This window comes from Embiotoca jacksoni, unplaced genomic scaffold (genome assembly GCF_022577435.1).
Source record: "Embiotoca jacksoni isolate LCO1_2020_lvr unplaced genomic scaffold, fEmbJac1.0.p SCAF_39, whole genome shotgun sequence".
In the NCBI taxonomy this organism is placed as follows: Eukaryota; Metazoa; Chordata; class Actinopteri; family Embiotocidae; genus Embiotoca; species Embiotoca jacksoni.
This window is the reverse complement of record NW_027185391.1, coordinates 754,206-778,343: the sequence shown is the minus strand read 5'-3', so window position 1 is coordinate 778,343 and position 24,138 is coordinate 754,206. Positions and strand designations below refer to the sequence as shown.

The following is a 24,138-nucleotide window of genomic DNA, read 5'->3' as shown; positions in this document are numbered from 1 at the left end:
ATACGTAGTACCTCTAATACGTGGTACCTCTAATACGTGGTACCTCTAATACGTGGTACATCTAATACGTGGTACCTCTAATACGTAGTACCCCTAATACGTGGTACCTCTAACACTTAGTACATCTAATACGTAGTACCTCTAATACGTAGTACCTCTAATACATAGTACATCTAATACGTGGTACCTCTAATACGTCGTACATCTAATACGTAGTACCTCTAATACGTGGTACATATAATAATTGGTATCTCTAATACGTGGTACCTCTAATACGTAGTACATCTAATACGGAGTACATCTAATACGGAGTACATCTAATACGGAGTACATCTAATACGTGGTACCTCTAGTACGTAGTACATCTAATACGTAGTACATCTAATACGTGGTACCTCTCATACGTGGTACATCTAATACGTGGTACCTCTAATACGGAGTACATCTAATACGGAGTACATCTAATACGTAGTACATATAATACGTGGTACCTCTAATACGGAGTACATCTAATACGGAGTACATCTAATACGTAGTACCTCTAATACGTGGTACCTCTAATACGTAGTACATATAATACGTGGTACCTGTAATACGGAGTACATCTAATACGGAGTACATCTAATACGTAGTACCTCTAATACGTGGTACATCTAATACGTAGTACATATAATACGAGGTACCTCGAATACGTAGTACATCTAATACGGAGTACATCTAATACGGAGTACATCTAATACGTAGTACCTCTAATACGTGGTACCTCTAATACGTGGTACATCTAATACGTGGTACCTCTAATACGTAGTACCCCTAATACGTGGTAACTCTAACACTTAGTACATCTAATACGTAGTACCTCTAATACGTAGTACCTCTAATACATAGTACATCTAATACGTGGTACCTCTAATACGTCGTACATCTAATACGTAGTACCTCTAATACGTGGTACATATAATAATTGGTATCTCTAATACGTGGTACCTCTAATACGTAGTACATCTAATACGGAGTACATCTAATACGTAGTACATATAATAATTGGTACCTCTAATACGGAGTACATCTAATACGGAGTACATCTAATACGTGGTACCTCTAATACGTAGTACATCTAATATGTAGTACATCTAATACGTGGTACCTCTCATACGTGGTACATCTAATACGTGGTACCTCTAATACGGAGTACATCTAATACGGAGTACATCTAATACGTAGTACATATAATACGTGGTACCTCTAATACGGAGTACATCTAATACGGAGTACATCTAATACGTAGTACCTCTAATACGTGGTACCTCTAATACGTAGTACATATAATACGTGGTACTTGTAATACGTAGTACATCTAATACGGAGTACATCTAATACGTTGTACCTCTAATACGTGGTACATCTAATACGGAGTACATCTAATACGGAGTACATCTAATACTTAGTACATATAATACGTGGTACCTCTAATACGTAGTACCTCTAATACGTAGTACATCTAATACGTAGTACCTCTAATACGTGGTACCTGTAATACGTAGTACATCTAATACGGAGTACATCTAATACGGAGTACATCTAATACGGAGTACCTCTAATACGTGGTACATCTAATACGTAGTACATATAATACGTGGTACCTCTAATACGTAGTACATCTAATACGGAGTACATCTAATACGTAGTACATATAATAATTGGTACCTCTAATACGGAGTACATCTAATACGGAGTACATCTAATACGTAGTACCTCTAATACGTGGTACCTCTAATACGTGGTACATCTAATACGTAGTACCTCTAATACGTAGTACATCTAATACGTAGTACCTCTAATACGTAGTACATCTAATACGGAGTACATCTAATACGGAGTACATCTAATACGTAGTACCTCTAATACGTGGTACCTCTAATACGTAGTACCTCTAATACGTAGTACATCTAATTCGTAGTACATATAATACGTGGTACCTCTAATACGTGGTACCTCTAGTACGTGGTACATCTAATACGTAGTACATATAATACGTGGTACCTCTAATATGTGGTACCTCTAATACGTGGTACCTCTAATACGGAGTACATCTAATACGGAGTACATATAATACGGAGTACCTCTAATACGTAGTACCTCTAATACGTGGTACATCTAATACGGAGTACATCTAATACGTGGTACCTCTAATACGGAGTACATCTAATACGTAGTACCTCTAATACGTGGTACATCTAATACGGAGTACATCTAATACGTGGTACCTCTAATACGGAGTACATCTAATACGGAGTACATCTAATACGGAGTACATCTAATACGGAGTACATCTAATACGGAGTACCTCTAACACGTAGTACATCTAATACGGAGTACCTCTAATACGTAGTACATCTAATACGGAGTACCTCTAATACGTAGTACATCTAATACGGAGTACATCTAATACGGAGTACCTCTAATACGTAGTACCTCTAATACGTAGTACATCTAATACGGAGTACCTCTAATACGTAGTACATCTAATACGGAGTACCTCTCATACGTAGTACATCTAATACGTAGTACATTTAATACGTGGTACCTCTAATACGTAGTACATCTAATACGTGGTACATTTAATACGTGGTACCTCTAATACGTAGTACATCTAATACGTGGTACCTCTAATACGGAGTACATCTAATACGTGGTACCTCTAATACGTAGTACATCTAATACGTGGTACATCTAATACGTAGTACATATAATACGTGGTACCTCGAATACGTGGTACATCTAATACGTAGTACATCTAATACGTAGTACATCTAATACGTAGTACATATAATACGTGGTACATATAATACGTGGTACCTCTAATACGTAGTACATCTAATACGTAGTACCTCTAATTCGTCGTACATCTAATACGTGGTACTTCTAAGACGTAGTACATCTAATACATGGTACCTCTAACACGTAGTACATCTAATACGTAGTACCTCTAATACGTAGTACCTCTAATACGTAGTACCTCTAATACGTCGTACATCTAATACGTGGTACTTCTAATACGTAGTACATCTAATACGTGGTACCTCTAATACGTAGTACCTCTAATACGTAGTACCTCTAATACGTGGTACATCTAATACGTGGTACTTCTAATACGTAGTACATCTAATACGTCGTACATCTAATACGTGGTACCTCTAATACGTAGTACATCTAATAAGTAGTACCTCTAATACGTCGTACATCTAATACGTGGTACTTCTAATACGTCGTACATCTAATACGTGGTACCTCTAATACGTAGTACCTCTAATACGTAGTACCTCTAATACGTGGTACTTCTACTACGTGGTACCTCTAATATGTGGTAAATCTAATACGTGGTACCTCTAATACGTAGTACATATAATACGTGGTACCTCTAATACGTAGTACATCTAATACGGAGTACATCTAATACGGAGTACATCTAATACGTAGTACCTCTAATACGTGGTACATATAATAATTGGTACCTCTAATACGTGGTACCTCTAATACGTAGTACATCTAATACGGAGTACATCTAATACGTAGTACATATAATAATTGGTACCTCTAATACGTGGTACCTCTAATACGTAGTACATCTAATACGGAGTACATCTAATACGGAGTACATCTAATACGTAGTACATATAATACGTGGTACCTCTAATACGTAGTACATCTAATACGGAGTACATCTAATACGGAGTACATCTAATACGGAGTACATCTAATACGTGGTACCTCTAATACGTAGTACATATAATACGTGGTACCTCTAATACGTAGTACCTCTAATACGTAGTACATCTAATACGTAGTACCTCTAATACGTGGTACCTGTAATACGTAGTACATCTAATACGGAGTACATCTAATACGGAGTACATCTAATACGGAGTACCTCTAATACGTGGTACATCTAATACGTAGTACATATAATACGTGGTACCTCTAATACGTAGTACATCTAATACGGAGTACATCTAATACGTAGTACATATAATAATTGGTACCTCTAATACGGAGTACATCTAATACGGAGTACATCTAATACGTAGTACCTCTAATACGTGGTACCTCTAATACGTGGTACATCTAATACGTGGTACCTCTAATACGTAGTACCTCTAATACGTAGTACATCTAATACGTAGTACCTCTAATACGTAGTACATCTAATACGGAGTACATCTAATACGGAGTACATCTAATACGTAGTACCTCTAATACGTGGTACCTCTAATACGTAGTACCTCTAATACGTAGTACATCTAATTCGTAGTACATATAATACGTGGTACCTCTAATACGTGGTACCTCTAATACGTGGTACATCTAATACGTAGTACATATAATACGTGGTACCTCTAATATGTGGTACCTCTAATACGTGGTACCTCTAATACGGAGTACATCTAATACGGAGTACATATAATACGGAGTACCTCTAATACGTAGTACCTCTAATACGTGGTACATCTAATACGGAGTACATCTAATACGTGGTACCTCTAATACGGAGTACATCTAATACGGAGTACATCTAATACGGAGTACATCTAATACGGAGTACATCTAATACGTGGTACCTCTAACACGTAGTACATCTAATACGGAGTACCTCTAATACGTAGTACATCTAATACGGAGTACCTCTAATACGTAGTACATCTAATACGGAGTACATCTAATACGGAGTACCTCTAATACGTAGTACCTCTAATACGTAGTACATCTAATACGGAGTACCTCTAATACGTAGTACATCTAATACGGAGTACCTCTCATACGTAGTACATCTAATACGTAGTACATTTAATACGTGGTACCTCTAATACGTAGTACATCTAATACGTGGTACATTTAATACGTGGTACCTCTAATACGTAGTACATCTAATACGTGGTACCTCTAATACGGAGTACATCTAATACGTGGTACCTCTAATACGTAGTACATCTAATACGTGGTACCTCTAATACGTAGTACATATAATACGTGGTACCTCTAATACGTGGTACATCTAATACGTAGTACATCTAATACGTAGTACATCTAATACGTAGTACATATAATACGTGGTACATATAATACGTGGTACCTCTAATACGTGGTACATCTAATACGTAGTACCTCTAATACGTCGTACATCTAATACGTGGTATTTCTAAGACGTAGTACATCTAATACATGGTACCTCTAACACGTAGTACATCTAATACGTAGTACCTCTAATACGTAGTACCTCTAATACGTAGTACCTCTAATACGTCGTACATCTAATACGTGGTACTTCTAATACGTAGTACATCTAATACGTGGTACCTCTAATACGTAGTACATCTAATACGTAGTACCTCTAATACGTCATACATCTAATACGTGGTACATCTAATACGTAGTACATCTAATACGTGGTACCTCTAATACGTAGTACCTCTAATACGTAGTACCTCTAATACGTCGTACATCTAATACGTGGTACTTCTAATACGTGGTACCTCTAATACGTATTACATATAATACGTGGTACCTCTAATACGTGGTACATCTAATACGGAGTACATCTAATACGGAGTACATCTAATACGGAGTACCTCTAATACGTGGTACATATAATAATTGGTACCTCTAATACGTGGTACCTCTAATACGTAGTACATCTAATACGGAGTACATCTAATACGTAGTACATATAATAATTGGTACCTCTAATACATGGTACCTCTAGTACGTAGTACATCTAATACGGAGTACATCTAATACGTAGTACATATAATAATTGGTACCTCTAATACGGAGTACATCTAATACGTGGTACCTCTCATACGTGGTACATCTAATACGTGGTACCTCTAATACGGAGTACATCTAATACGGAGTACCTCTAATACGTGGTACATATAATAATTGGTACCTCTAATACGTGGTACCTCTAATATGTAGTACATCTAATACGGAGTACATCTAATACGTAGTACATCTAATACGTGGTACCTCTAATACGTAGTACATCTAATACGTAGTACCTCTAATACGTCGTACATCTAATACGTGGTACTTCTAATACGTAGTACATCTAATACGTGGTACCTCTAATACGTAGTACCTCTAATACGTGGTACCTCTAATACGTAGTACATATAATACGTGGTGCCTCTAATACGTAGTACATCTAATACGTAGTACCTCTAATACGGAGTACATCTAATACGTAGTACCTCTAATACGTGGTACCTCTAATACGTGGTACATCTAATACGTGGTACATATAATACGTGGTACCTCTAATACGTGGTACATCTAATACGGAGTACATATAATACGGAGTACCTCTAATACGTGGTACCTCTAATACGTGGTACATCTAATACGGAGTACATCTAATACGTGGTACCTCTAATACGGAGTACATCTAATACGGAGTACATCTAATACGTGGTACCTCTAACACGTAGTACATCTAATACGGAGTACCTCTAACACGTAGTACATCTAATACGGAGTACCTCTAATACGGAGTACATCTAATACGGAGTACCTCTAATACGGAGTACATCTAATACGGAGTACATCTAATACGGAGAACCTCTAATACGTAGTACCTCTAATACGTAGTACATCTAATACGGAGTACCTCTAATACGTAGTACATCTAATACGTAGTACAGCTAATACGGAGTACCTCTCATACGTAGTAAATCTAATACGTAGTACATTTAATACGTGGTACCTCTAATACGTAGTACATCTAATACGTGGTACATTTAATACGTGGTACTTCTAATACGTAGTACATCTAATACGTGGTACCTCTAACACGTGGTACCTCTAATACGGAGTACATCTAATACGTGGTACCTCTAATACGTAGTACATCTAATACGTGGTACATCTAATACGTAGTACATATAATACGTGGTACCTCTAATACGTGGTACATCTAATACGTAGTACATCTAATACGTAGTACATCTAATACGTAGTACATATAATACGTGGTACATATAATACGTGGTACCTCTAATACGTAGTACATCTAATACGTAGTACCTCTAATACGTCGTACATCTAATACGTGGTACTTCTAAGACGTAGTACATCTAATACATGGTACCTGTAACACGTAGTACATCTAATACGTAGTACCTCTAATACGTAGTACCATCTAATACGTAGTACCTCTAATACGTGGTACCTCTAATACGTGGTACTTCTAATACGTAGTACATCTAATACGTGGTACCTCTAATACGTAGTACATCTAATACGTAGTACCTCTAATACGTCGTACATCTAATACGTTGTACTTCTAATACGTAGTACATCTAATACGTGGTACCTCTAATACGTAGTACCTCTAATACGTAGTACCTCTAATACGTCGTACATCTAATACGTGGTACTTCTAATACTTGGTACCTCTAATATGTGGTAAATCTAATACGTGGTACCTCTAATACGTGGTACATCTAATACGGAGTACATCTAATACGGAGTACATCTAATACGTAGTACCTCTAATACGTGGTACATATAATAATTGGTATCTCTAATACGTGGTACCTCTAATACGTAGTACATCTAATACGGAGTACATCTAATACGTAGTACATATAATAATTGGTACCTCTAATACGTGGTACCTCTAATACGTAGTACATCTAATACGGAGTACATCTAATACGTGGTACCTCTAATACGTAGTACATCTAATACGGAGTACATCTAATACGGAGTACATCTAATACGTGGTACCTCTAATACGTAGTACATCTAATACGTAGTACATCTAATACGTGGTACCTCTCATACGTGGTACATCTAATACGTGGTACCTCTAATACGGAGTACATCTAGTACGGAGTACATCTAATACGTAGTACATATAATACGTGGTAACTCTAATACGGAGTACATCTAATACGGAGTACCTCTAATACGTGGTACCTCTAATACGTAGTACATATAATACGTGGTACCTGTAATACGTAGTACATCTAATACGGAGTACATCTAATACGTTGTACCTCTAATACGTTGTACCTCTAATACGGAGTACATCTAATACGGAGTACATCTAATACGTAGTACATATAATAATTGGTACCTCTAATACGGAGTACATCTAATACGTCGTACATCTAATACGTGGTACTTCTAATACTTGGTACCTCTAATATGTGGTAAATCTAATACGTGGTACCTCTAATACGTGGTACATCTAATACGGAGTACATCTAATACGGAGTACATCTAATACGTAGTACCTCTAATACGTGGTACATATAATAATTGGTATCTCTAATACGTGGTACCTCTAATACGTAGTACATCTAATACGGAGTACATCTAATACGTAGTACATATAATAATTGGTACCTCTAATACGTGGTACCTCTAATACGTAGTACATCTAATACGGAGTACATCTAATACGTGGTACCTCTAATACGTAGTACATCTAATACGGAGTACATCTAATACGGAGTACATCTAATACGTGGTACCTCTAATACGTAGTACATCTAATACGTAGTACATCTAATATGTGGTACCTCTCATACGTGGTACATCTAATACGTGGTACCTCTAATACGGAGTACATCTAGTACGGAGTACATCTAATACGTAGTACATATAATACGTGGTACCTCTAATACGGAGTACATCTAATACGGAGTACATCTAATACGTAGTACCTCTAATACGTGGTACCTCTAATACGTAGTACATACAATACGTGGTACCTGTAATACGTAGTACATCTAATACGGAGTACATCTAATACGTTGTACCTCTAATACGGAGTACATCTAATACGTAGTACATCTAATACGGAGTACATATAATACGTGGTACCTCTAATACGTAGTACCTGTAATACGTAGTACATCTAATACGTAGTACCTCTAATACGTGGTACCTGTAATACGTAGTACATCTATTACGGAGTACATCTAATACGGAGTACATCTAATACGGAGTACCTCTAATACGTGGTACATCTAATACGTAGTACATATAATACGTGGTACCTCTAATACGTAGTACATCTAATACGGAGTACATCTAATACGTAGTACATATAATAATTGGTACCTCTAATACGGAGTACATCTAATACGGAGTACATCTAATACGTAGTACCTCTAATACGTGGTACATCTAATACGTAGTACATATAATACGTGGTACCTCGAATACGTAGTACATCTAATACGGAGTACATCTAATACGGAGTACATCTAATACGTAGTACCTCTAATACGTGGTACCTCTAATACGTGGTACCTCTAATACGTGGTACATCTAATACGTGGTACCTCTAATACGTAGTACCCCTAATACGTGGTACCTCTAACACTTAGTACATCTAATACGTAGTACCTCTAATACGTAGTACCTCTAATACATAGTACATCTAATACGTGGTACCTCTAATACGTCGTACATCTAATACGTAGTACCTCTAATACGTGGTACATATAATAATTGGTATCTCTAATACGTGGTACCTCTAATACGTAGTACATCTAATACGGAGTACATCTAATACGTAGTACATATAATAATTGGTACCTCTAATACGTGGTACCTCTAATACGTAGTACATCTAATACGGAGTACATCTAATACGTAGTACATATAATAATTGGTACCTCTAATACGGAGTACATCTAATACGGAGTACATCTAATACGGAGTACATCTAATACGTGGTACCTCTAGTACGTAGTACATCTAATACGTAGTACATCTAATACGTGGTACCTCTCATACGTGGTACATCTAATACGTGGTACCTCTAATACGGAGTACATCTAATACGGAGTACATCTAATACGTGGTACCTCTAATACGGAGTACATCTAATACGGAGTACATCTAATACGTAGTACCTCTAATACGTGGTACCTCTAATACGTAGTACATATAATACGTGGTACCTCTAATACGGAGTACATCTAATACGGAGTACATCTAATACGTAGTACCTCTAATACGTGGTACCTCTAATACGTAGTACATATAATACGTGGTACCTGTAATACGTAGTACATCTAATACGGAGTACATCTAATACGTTGTACCTCTAATACGTGGTACATCTAATACGGAGTACATCTAAGACGGAGTACATCTAATACGTAGTACATATAATACGTGGTACCTGTAATACGTAGTACATCTAATACGGAGTACATCTAATACGGAGTACATCTAATACGGAGTACCTCTAATACGTGGTACATCTAATACGTAGTACATATAATACGTGGTACCTCTAATACGTAGTACATCTAGTACGGAGTACATCTAATACGTAGTACATATAATAATTGGTACCTCTAATACGGAGTACATCTAATACGGAGTACATCTAATACGTAGTACCTCTAATACGTGGTACATCTAATACGTAGTACATATAATACGAGGTACCTCGAATACGTAGTACATCTAATACGGAGTACATCTAATACGGAGTACATCTAATACGTAGTACCTCTAATACGTGGTACCTCTAATACGTGGTACCTCTAATACGTGGTACATCTAATACGTGGTACCTCTAATACGTAGTACCCCTAATACGTGGTAACTCTAACACTTAGTACATCTAATACGTAGTACCTCTAATACGTAGTACCTCTAATACATAGTACATCTAATACGTGGTACCTCTAATACGTCGTACATCTAATACGTAGTACCTCTAATACGTGGTACATATAATAATTGGTATCTCTAATACGTGGTACCTCTAATACGTAGTACATCTAATACGGAGTACATCTAATACGTAGTACATATAATAATTGGTACCTCTAATACGGAGTACATCTAATACGGAGTACATCTAATACGTGGTACCTCTAATACGTAGTACATCTAATATGTAGTACATCTAATACGTGGTACCTCTCATACGTGGTACATCTAATACGTGGTACCTCTAATACGGAGTACATCAAATACGGAGTACATCTAATACGTAGTACATATAATACGTGGTACCTCTAATACGGAGTACATCTAATACGGAGTACATCTAATACGGAGTACATCTAATACGTAGTACATATAATACGTGGTACCTCTAATACGGAGTACATCTAATACGGAGTACATCTAATACGTAGTACCTCTAATACGTGGTACCTCTAATACGTAGTACATATAATACGTGGTACTTGTAATACGTAGTACATCTAATACGGAGTACATCTAATACGTTGTACCTCTAATACGTGGTACATCTAATACGGAGTACATCTAATACGGAGTACATCTAATACTTAGTACATATAATACGTGGTACCTCTAATACGTAGTACCTCTAATACGTAGTACATCTAATACGTAGTACCTCTAATACGTGGTACCTGTAATACGTAGTACATCTAATACGGAGTACATCTAATACGGAGTACATCTAATACGGAGTACCTCTAATACGTGGTACATCTAATACGTAGTACATATAATACGTGGTACCTCTAATACGTAGTACATCTAATACGGAGTACATCTAATACGTAGTACATATAATAATTGGTACCTCTAATACGGAGTACATCTAATACGGAGTACATCTAATACGTAGTACCTCTAATACGTGGTACCTCTAATACGTGGTACATCTAATACGTAGTACCTCTAATACGTAGTACATCTAATACGTAGTACCTCTAATACGTAGTACATCTAATACGGAGTACATCTAATACGGAGTACATCTAACACGTAGTACCTCTAATACGTGGTACCTCTAATACGTAGTACCTCTAATACGTAGTACATCTAATTCGTAGTACATATAATACGTGGTACCTCTAATACGTGGTACCTCTAGTACGTGGTACATCTAATACGTAGTACATATAATACGTGGTACCTCTAATATGTGGTACCTCTAATACGTGGTACCTCTAATACGGAGTACATCTAATACGGAGTACATATAATACGGAGTACCTCTAATACGTAGTACCTCTAATACGTGGTACATCTAATACGGAGTACATCTAATACGTGGTACCTCTAATACGGAGTACATCTAATACGTAGTACCTCTAATACGTGGTACATCTAATACGGAGTACATCTAATACGTGGTACCTCTAATACGGAGTACATCTAATACGGAGTACATCTAATACGGAGTACATCTAATACGGAGTACCTCTAACACGTAGTACATCTAATACGGAGTACCTCTAATACGTAGTACATCTAATACGGAGTACCTCTAATACGTAGTACATCTAATACGGAGTACATCTAATACGTAGTACATCTAATACGGAGTACCTCTAATACGTAGTACATCTAATACGGAGTACCTCTCATACGTAGTACATCTAATACGTAGTACATTTAATACGTGGTACCTCTAATACGTAGTACATCTAATACGTGGTACATTTAATACGTGGTACCTCTAATACGTAGTACATCTAATACGTGGTACCTCTAATACGGAGTACATCTAATACGTGGTACCTCTAATACGTAGTACATCTAATACGTGGTACATCTAATACGTAGTACATATAATACGTGGTACCTCTAATACGTGGTACATCTAATACGTGGTACATCTAATACGTAGTACATCTAATACGTAGTACATATAATACGTGGTACATATAATACGTGGTACCTCTAATACGTAGTACATCTAATACGTAGTACCTCTAATACGTCGTACATCTAATACGTGGTACTTCTAAGACGTAGTACATCTAATACATGGTACCTCTAACACGTAGTACATCTAATACGTAGTACCTCTAATACGTAGTACCTCTAATACGTAGTACCTCTAATACGTCGTACATCTAATACGTGGTACTTCTAATACGTAGTACATCTAATACGTGGTACCTCTAATACGTAGTACATCTAATACGTAGTACCTCTAATACGTCGTACATCTAATACGTGGTACTTCTAATACGTAGTACATCTAATACGTGGTACCTCTAATACGTAGTACCTCTAATACGTAGTACCTCTAATACGTCGTACATCTAATACGTGGTACTTCTAATACGTGGTACCTCTAATACGTATTACATATAATACGTGGTACCTCTAATACGTGGTACATCTAATACGGAGTACATCTAATACGGAGTACATCTAATACGTAGTACCTCTAATACGTGGTACATATAATAATTGGTACCTCTAATACGTGGTACCTCTAATACGTAGTACATCTAATACGGAGTACATCTAATACGTAGTACATATAATAATTGGTACCTCTAATACGTGGTACCTCTAATACGTAGTACATCTAATACGGAGTACATCTAATACGTAGTACATATAATAATTGGTACCTCTAATACGGAGTACATCTAATACGTGGTACCTCTCATACGTGGTACATCTAATACGTGGTACCTCTAATACGGAGTACATCTAATACGGAGTACCTCTAATACGTGGTACATATAATAATTGGTACCTCTAATACGTGGTACCTCTAATACGTAGTACATCTAATACGGAGTACATCTAATACGTAGTACATATAATAATTGGTACCTCTAATACGTGGTACCTCTAATACGTAGTACATCTAATACGGAGTACATCTAATACGTAGTACATCTAATACGTGGTACCTCTAATACGTAGTACATCTAATACGTAGTACCTCTAACACGTCGTACATCTAATACGTGGTACTTCTAATACGTAGTACATCTAATACGTGGTACCTCTAATACGTAGTACCTCTAATACGTGGTACCTCTAATACGTAGTACATATAATACGTGGTGCCTCTAATACGTAGTACATCTAATACGTAGTACCTCTAATACGGAGTACATCTAATACGTAGTACCTCTAATACGTGGTACCTCTAATACGTGGTACATCTAATACGTGGTACATATAATACGTGGTACCTCTAATACGTGGTACATCTAATACGGAGTACATATAATACGTGGTACCTCTAATACGGAGTACATCTAATACGGAGTACATCTAATACGGAGTACATCTAATACGTGGTACCTCTAACACGTAGTACATCTAATACGGAGTACCTCTAATACGTAGTACATCTAATACGGAGTACCTCTAATACGGAGTACATCTAATACGGAGTACATCTAATACGGAGTACATATAATAATTGGTACCTCTAATACGGAGTACATCTAATACGGAGTACATATAATACGTGGTACCTCTAATACGTAGTACCTCTAATACGTAGTACATCTAATACGTAGTACCTCTAATACGTGGTACCTGTAATACGTAGTACATCTATTACGGAGTACATCTAATACGGAGTACATCTAATACGGAGTACCTCTAATACGTGGTACATCTAATACGTAGTACATCTTATACGTAGTACATATAATACGTAGTACAAATAATACGTGGTACATATAATACGTGGTACCTCTAATACGTAGTACATCTAATACGTAGTACCTCTAATACGTCGTACATCTAATACGTGGTACTTCTAAGACGTAGTACATCTAATACATGGTACCTCTAACACGTAGTACCTCTAATACGTAGTACCTCTAATACGTAGTACCTCTAATACGTCGTACATCTAATACGTGGTACTTCTAATACGTAGTACATCTAATACGTGGTACCTCTAATACGTAGTACCTCTAATACGTAGTACCTCTAATACGTCGTACATCTAATACATGGTACTTCTAATACGTGGTACCTCTAATATGTGGTAAATCTAATACGTGGTACCTCTAATACGTAGTACATATAATACGTGGTACCTCTAATACGTAGTACATCTAATACGGAGTACATCTAATACGGAGTACATCTAATACGTAGTACCTCTAATACGTGGTACATATAATAATTGGTACCTCTAATACGTGATACCTCTAATACGTAGTACATCTAATACGGAGTACATCTAATACGTAGTACATATAATAATTGGCACCTCTAATACGTGGTACCTCTAATACGTAGTACATCTAATACGGAGTACATCTAATACGTAGTACATATAATAATTGGTACCTCTAATACGGAGTACATCTAATACGTGGTACCTCTAATACGTGGTACCTCTAATACGTAGTACATCTAATACGTGGTACCTCTCATACGTGGTACATCTAATACGTGGTACCTCTAATACGGAGTACATCTAATACGTGGTACCTCTAATACGTAGTACATATAATACGTGGTACCTGTAATACGTAGTACATCTAATACATGGTACCTCTAATACGTAGTACATCTAATATGTAGTACATCTAATACGTGGTACCTCTAATACGTGGTACCTCTAATACGGAGTACATCTAATACGTAGTACATATAATAATTGGTACCTCTAATACGGAGTACATCTAATACGGAGTACATCTAATACGTGGTACCTCTAATACGTGGTACCTCTAATACGTAGTACATCTAATATGTGGTACATCTAATACGTGGTACATCTAATACGTGGTACCTCTAATACGTGGTACATCTAATACGTGGTACCTCTAATACGGAGTACATCTAATACGTGGTACATCTAATACGTAGTACATCTAATACGTAGTACATCTAATACGTGGTACCTCTAATACGGAGTACATCTAATACTTGGTACCTCTAATACGTGGTACCTCTAATACGTGGTACCTCTAATACGTGGTACCTCTAATACGTGGTACCTCTAATACGTGGTACCTCTAATACGTGGTACCTCTAATACGTGGTACATCTAATACGTGGTACCTCTAATACGTGGTACCTCTAATACGTAGTACATCTAATATGTGGTACATCTAATACGTGGTACATCTAATACGTGGTACATCTAATATGTGGTACATCTAATACGTGGTACATCTAATACGTGGTACCTCTAATACGTGGTACCCCTAATACGTGGTACCTCTAATACGGAGTACATCTAATACGGAGTACATCTAACACGTGGTACCTCTAATACGGAGTACATCTAATACGTGGTACCTCTAATACGTGGTACCTCTAATACGTGGTACATCTAATACGTGGTACCTCTAATACGTGGTACCTCTAATACGTGGTACCTCTAATACGTGGTACCTCTAATACGTGGTACCTCTAATACGTGGTACCTCTAATACGTGGTACATCTAATACGTGGTACCTCTAATACGTGGTACCTCTAATACGTGGTACCTCTAATACGTGGTACATCTAATACGTGGTACCTCTAATACGTGGTTCCTCTAATACGTGGTACCTCTAATACGTGGTTCCTCTAATACGTGGTTCCTCTAATACGTGGTACCTCTAATACGTGGTACATCCACTTGTTGTGTTACATCCACTCAGCCGTCAGTGTTTCCCCGAGGATGGAGTTGTTGCAGGTGCACGTCAGGAAAAAATAGTTAAGGCATGTAAAAAAAAAGGTTTTCTGCGCTCAAAACTATTGACATTTATTGAACCAAAAATATGTCAACTCACAGTATATACAGTAAAATCAGAAAATTCAAACATGATTTGACCCAAATCAACTCATGGGTGACTGTTTACCTCCATCAGCTGTCAATCATTCTGACAGTTCTTCACTGGTGTCCTTTTTCCAGCATTAACTTCTTCAAAGACATGGCTCTCATCAGAAGGATGGCACTGTAGCCGTTTGATTCAATTAGAAAATACTGCAAATGTATTTCATTTTCCCGTCATCATTTGCGTACTAAAGATGATTGTCTCTACATTTACGACCAGCTTTAAAACCGGTTTTGGGTTGTAGAACCTCAGCAGTCTGACCCGTGTTCAGGGACGGTTGGGTCAGTGTTCCTGGATCCTCACAGCTCTTCAGGTGAAATACAATAAAACCAAAACATTTCTCAGCAGCTCTGCTGGCTCTCCAAAACGTGTTATTTAGCCCCCCCCCCTCACAAAATTTTAATTAACAGAGCTGAAGAAGGCTGAACCTCATGTTGATGATGAGGATGATGAAACTCCGTCCCTGCATCCTCCCACACCTCCACAGCACAGGGAGAAAAGTTTTACATCCAAAGTCATACTGTAGTTAAAGCTTTATGATCACTCAACCGAGCAATTCAATTCTTGCTGTTTATCACTTAGGCTCGAACACGGCGGCGGTGTCAGACTGGTCTCGGATTAATTACTGACGACAATTAATTCTACGTAGAGAACGAATTGAGACGAGCGAACACCGACTCAGTCGGGCTCTCCTCCCTGGAGACGCAGCAGAGAAGCACAAAGACTTCCAACGTCTCCACGATGCCAAGATATTAATTGGAAGTCAACGGTGCGGATATTTGGGCGAAGCTGTCAGTGCTGTTATGAGGAGCTGTCACAACGTGAAGAGGAGAGAAATGGTTTCTACACTGATCACCAAGTACAACGAGTTGGCAGCTATATGAGCTGTCATCAGTAACAAACGTCTTCACGCTCTTCGACGACATATTGAACCAGTTCTCTGAACTACAGGCACACGTATACACTGGCTCAATAAAACATCATTATTACTGTGATGATAAAATAACAGGTCGGTCCAGTGGACCCGGCTGGTGAAGGTGAACCGGACCGACATGCAGGAATGTTCACCGGACAAAATGTTCTCCTTTTGGTGGGAAAGATACCTTCAGCTGTTTTCAGACATGTTGCTGGCATCAAGTGAGCTCATCTTATTCATAAAGCAATTAAATACTGAGATGGATGTTTAAACTCCACATTTGCAGTTAAATATTCTTTTGAGCAGGATGAGCTGCATGATGAGGACCTGGTGACCTCAAACCAGCAGAAACACCTCCAGATGTCTGGACTGGGAGGGAGATGTGTTCTGGCTGGTTCCTTCATGTCTGTCTGCGCTGCAGCTTAAAAACAGCTTCAGTGACTTGACTCGGTCTCTGAAACCAGTTTTAAACAAGTTTGACTCAAAATGTTCGGCTGCAATTTCTGATTGATGTTGTCATACATGTTTGTGCACATTCAACCTCCACTGTGATGTGTGGACATGATCATGACTCTGCAGCTCTGGTGATGTCATCTTTTGTATTCTATTGTGTGTAACGGACATCCACCTGGCTTCTTGGCCGGGTCACCTTCGAAAAAGAGACTCCATCTCAACTGTGTTTTGCCTGCTTAAATAAAGGTTTAATGAATAATTAATGAAAGGCAGAATTTAAACATAATATATACAGTTTGACTGCTCCATACAGATGCATAAAGGATCAAATGGTTCTGTAGTGTGTATTTGACGAGAACTCTTCCCTCCGTAGATCAACAAGGAAAACTGAATTTGACCCTTTTATGATGAATTTAGCACAGTTCTCTGTTTAAAACCCAACATCGTGTTGTTATGAAGCAGTGAGATGGATCATATTAGAGCTGTGAAAACCTTCAAACATAGCGTCCATCTGTCTGCAGTCACCAGCCAGACGACCAACACAGGTTGCTCAGTGTTCATTCGTTCGGTCGCTGCGTGCCGAGATATCTCCTCTAATAATAAAATCATGAAAGCACAAAACTCCTGTTAACTTGTAAAACTCTTTAAAAAGCTGAATCAGTGTATTTAGTCTAGATCTTTCATATTAGAGGTTTCAGACCAAAGATTGGAGACGAAACGAACTAGTCTGTATTTTAACGTGAGATGAGATTCTCCTCTGAACCAGAACAGCTCAGATCAGCTGTCTCCACCTCCCGAACACGTCTGATTCAGAACCTCAGTATTCTGTCCATCCTCCAACCGCTCGCCGTTTCATCACGACTAAAAATGCAACGGTACCTCAGTATCACTCCTCATTCATGTTTTAAGATGCTACAAATTATATCCAGCTAATAACAAACATCTGAAATCTGAGAGTGGTTGCCATGGAGATGTTACACCATCTCATCCGGCTGCTCGTGTCGTATCGTGGAGAATCTTTGGTCTGAGCTGAACGGACCTGTTTTTGTCTAAATAAATATGTCCTATTATTTTGTACATGGTGCTAAATGTTGACTGCACTTCCCTGAAACCAGTTATCTGCGTGTGGCTGAACTTCCTCCTGTTGGACGGCGAGTTTCCTCGTGTCTGCCTGAGACAGCAGGAGGAACACGCATGATGACTGGATCGTTAACAGTTTATGCATCGGGTTTTATTTCTTTTCCATTTCCTGTTACTTTTAACTGATGGAAAACTGATCCCGATGACCTCGGCTATAAAACTGCTGATGGCTACGGGCTTTGGAGAGCCGGTAGTCGTAGCAACAGCTCAGGTGGAAGACGCTGACGTGCGACCGTCTCTTCTGTGTGCAGGTGAAGCAGATCATGGAGGAAGCAGTGACCAAGAAGTTTGTCCACGAAGACAGCAGCCACATCATCGCTCTGTGCAGTGAGTACACTCTTCTCTTTCTCTCTGCACACACACACACACACACACACACACACACACACACACACACACACACACACACACACACACACACACACTCACTCACACTTGTTGAACTCAGCAGGCGACCTGGTGCCGCTCCTGTCGAGGACGTAGTAGCTTGACGTCACTGTGACTGCTGCATCGATGGAAACTGAATAAGAGCAGTGAGGCTAATGGAAACCCATTTCAGACACAAAACCCAGGGTTTGTAAGCCCTGTGTGTGTGTGTGTGTGTGTAGGTGTGTGTGTGTGTGTGTGTGTAGGTGTGTGTGTGTAGGTGTGTGTGTGTGTGTGTGTAGGTGTGTGTGTGTAGGTGTGTGTGTGTGTGTGTGTAGGTGTGTGTGTGTGTGTGTGTGTGTGTGTGTGTGTGTGTAGGTGTGTGTGTGTAGGTGTGTGTGTGTAGGTGTGTGTGTGTGTGTGTGTGTGTGTGTAGGTGTGTGTGTGTGTGTGTGTAGGTGTGTGTGTGTGTGTGTGTGTGTGTGTGTGTGTAGGTGTGTGTGTGTAGGTGTGTGTGTGTGTGTGTGTAGGTGTGTGTGTGTGTGTGTGTAGGTGTGTGTGTGTGTAGGTGTGTGTGTGTGTGTGTGTGTGTAGGTGTGTGTGTGTGTGTGTGTGTGTAGGTGTGTGTGTGTAGGTGTGTGTGTGTGTGTGTGTAGGTGTGTGTGTGTAGGTGTGTGTGTGTGTGTGTGTAGGTGTGTGTGTGTGTGTGTGTGTGTGTGTGTGTGTGTGTAGGTGTGTGTGTGTAGGTGTGTGTGTGTAGGTGTGTGTGTGTGTGTGTGTGTGTGTGTAGGTGTGTGTGTGTGTGTGTGTAGGTGTGTGTGTGTGTGTGTGTGTGTGTGTGTGTGTAGGTGTGTGTGTGTAGGTGTGTGTGTGTGTGTGTGTAGGTGTGTGTGTGTGTGTGTGTAGGTGTGTGTGTGTGTAGGTGTGTGTGTGTGTGTGTGTGTGTAGGTGTGTGTGTGTGTGTGTGTGTGTAGGTGTGTGTGTGTGTGTGTGTAGGTGTGTGTGTGTGTAGGTGTGTGTGTGTAGGTGTGTGTGTGTGTGTGTGTGTGTGTGTGTAGGTGTGTGTGTGTGTGTGTGTGTGTGTAGGTGTGTGTGTGTGTGTGTGTGTGTGTGTGTGTGTGTGTGTAGGTGTGTGTGTGTGTGTGTAGGTGTGTGTGTGTGTGTGTGTGTGTGTGAGAGAGAGTCACCGTCTCCACGCTGGTCACAGTGACTCCACCTCCAATCAGACCAATGAACGCTGACACAGCAGAACCTTCTCGTCTGTTTCATGAAAGCTGCACTAAAATACAGGAAATAGAAACGTATCTGAAACTTGCCAAAGAATCTGTGTTTGATTGGTATTAATTGGTCTTCTATCACAAGTTGTTTCCCAGCGTGTACATTTCTCTTCAGTCTGTTTGTGTGGATACAGTCTGATCCTCCATCAGCGGTCGTCGTGAATCATTTGTCAGCCACGTGACGTCCAGCAGCTCTAATCCTGACTGATCCTCTTCAAGGACACACTGAAGTCCTGAAGATGGAAGAAACATTTCCTCCCGTCGTGCACAGACGGTGATTTGCTGTGATAAAAGAGTTAATTATTGTTATTATCAGGATGTCCAGCGTTCGTCTCCAGGACACTCCGTAGTGGCGGCTGACCTGGGATCAGTCTGGGTTTTAATTCTAGTGTTTGAGTCTGAGAGGAGATGAGTCCTTCCTCATCGCTCTGCTGAGGCTTCTCAGGTCGGTGTGAAGGACGTCATCGTCGCTCCTCATACTGATGCGACTGATCCGGTGGACGGCAGCAGAAACACGGAGAAACAGAATGACGAGAGGAAACGATGGGTCAACATCAGTGATGAGAATGTTTCAAACACAAGAAGTCCAGCAGTCACGTTTCCTCTTCAAGTCGTCCTGTAGAAACGACTCACTTCAGTCCACCAGGTTTTTGGGCACCAGAACACCAAAAACACGACAAATAGGTTCAGGTTCCTCATGTTGAATCTCTTTATGAAAAGATTATTGAGGAATACATGCTCTTTTGCAATTTCTTAGTGGTTCCCCTCTCAGGCTGTGGTGTTCTGGTGTTCTGGTGTTCTGGTGTTCTGGTGTTCTGGTGTTCTGGTGTTCTGGTGTTCTGGTGTTCTGGTCACAGTCACACTCTCTCTCTGGCACGCACGCACACACACACACACACACACACACACACACACACACACACACACACACACACACACACACACACTCTCACTCTCTCTCTATCACACACACTCTCTCTGTCACATACACACACATACACACACACACACACACACACACCGTCTTTGTCACACACACACACTCTCTCTATCACACACACTCTCTCTGTCACACACTCTGTCACACACACTCTCTCTTTCTCACACACACACACACACACACACACACACACACACACACTCTCACTCTCTCTCTGTCACACACTCTCTCTTTCTCACACACACACACTCTCACTCTCTCTCTATCACACACACTCTCTCTGTCACATACACACACATACACACACACACACACACACCGTCTTTGTCACACACATACTCTCTCTATCACACACACTCTCTCTGTCACATACACACACATACACACACACACACACACACACACACACACCGTCTTTGTCACACACATACTCTCTCTATCACACACACTCTCTCTGTCACACACTCTGTCACACACACTCTCTCTTTCTCACACACACTCTCACTCTCTCTCTCTATCACACACACTCTGTCTGTCACACACTCTGTCACACATACTCTCTCTGTCACATACACACACACACACACACACACACACACTCTCACTCTCTCTCTATCACACACACTCTCTCTGTCACATACACACACACACACACACACACACACACCGTCTTTGTCACACACACACACTCTCTCTATCACACACACTCTCTCTGTCACACACTCTGTCACACACACTCTCTCTTTCTCACACACACTCTCACTCTCTCTCTCTATCACACACACTCTCTCTGTCACACACTCTGTCACACACACTCTCTCTTTCTCACACACACTCTCACTCTCTCTCTCTATCACACACACTCTGTCTGTCACACACTCTGTCACACACACTCTCTCTTTCTCACACACACTCTCACTCTCTCTCTCTATCACACACACTCTGTCTGTCACACACTCTGTCACACATACTCTGTCACATACACACACATACACACACACACACACACACACCGTCTTTGTCACACACACACACACTCTCTCTATCACACACACTCTCTCTGTCACACACTCTGTCACACACACTCTCTCTTTCTCACACACACACACACACACACACACACACACACACACACACACACACACTCTCACTCTCTCTCTGTCACACACTCTCTCTTTCTCACACACACACACTCTCACTCTCTCTCTATCACACACACTCTCTCTATCACACACACTCTGTCTGTCACACACTCTGTCACACACACTCTCTGTCACATACACACACATACACACACTCTCTCTGTCACACACACTCTCACACACACACACACACACACACACACACACTCTCACACTCTCACACACACACACACACACACACACACTCTCACTCTGTCACACACACATCAGTGACCTCTGCACACAGTGACGGTTGTAATGTCCTTGACGGGTCATGTGACCATGCAACAGGATTTGTATGATGACTCTCAGCTGTTAGTCTCATGGAACAGACCTGATGCAAACATGGAGGAAGAGACTGAAACGTGGCTATAATTGGAGAGCAGGGCTTGGACTCTCCTGGAGTCACTTCAAGTAACACAAAAATATATATTTGATAAGGAATAAAAAAAAAAAAACAGTGTATGTAAAGACTTTTGGTTTGATTTAATGAGAGATTGATAATCTCAGGTCAGAAGACTGTGGAACATTTAGTTTGAAGGATTAATGTCAGAGAACTTTCTAAGGAACGAAACATTCTTCCAGCCTGTTCATTAGTGTTTGAACTGAGTCCAGTTAATCCCCACGAAGAGGAGGCCTGTTGTCCTCCCAACTTCTACAGCTGGCTGCTACCAGTCAGTCTTTCTCTGCAGAAATGTGTACGTTCATGTGCATGTCTTTTGATCCGTACTGTTGTGATGAAGCACAATGAACGACAATCAGCAAACCTGTTTGTAAATGGCAGCTGTGAAATTACATTTTAACAACTTGCAGGGCTGCAAGACGTTGTTCGGAGCGGCAAGAAGAAAGGTGGAGGGATTGTAGTCTATGTGAACGAGAGGTGGTGTAATCCCGACCACGTGTGTGTGAAGGACCGTTTCTGTAGACCGGACATTGAACTTCTAGCCGTGGGGATGCGCCCGTATTATTTACCGAGGGAGTTCACGTCCGCCATTGTTATCGCTGTGTACGTTCCTCCATCAGCTGATGTAGAGGCAGCAGTGGACACCATCTACTCCACTGTGTCCAAACTTCAGACTCAGCATCCCGGTGCATTTCTGTTAGTTACTGGAGACTTTAACCAGTCTGGATAAAGTACTGCCAACTTTTCACCAGTATGTGAACTGTCCCACCCGGAACAATAAAACTCTGGACCTCCTGTATGCTAATGCCATGGATGCATACAGTACTACTGAGATCAGTAGATCAGTAGATCAGACCATAACCTGGTCCTGCTGACACCAAAGTATGTTCCTC

General features: G+C 39.8%; 1 protein-coding gene across 5 annotated transcripts in view; it reads left to right on the top strand.

Moving 5' to 3' along the window:
* Nucleotides 1–24,138, top strand: part of sgsm2 (small G protein signaling modulator 2) — a 124,111-nt gene that overhangs the window by 25,108 nt on the left and 74,865 nt on the right. For all 5 annotated transcript variants that reach the window (XM_069166581.1, XM_069166584.1, XM_069166582.1 and 2 more), the window contains exon 2: nucleotides 19,330–19,405. In XM_069166581.1, the coding sequence (XP_069022682.1) occupies nucleotides 19,330–19,405 (76 nt within the window). The remainder of the gene's footprint in view (nucleotides 1–19,329; nucleotides 19,406–24,138) is intronic.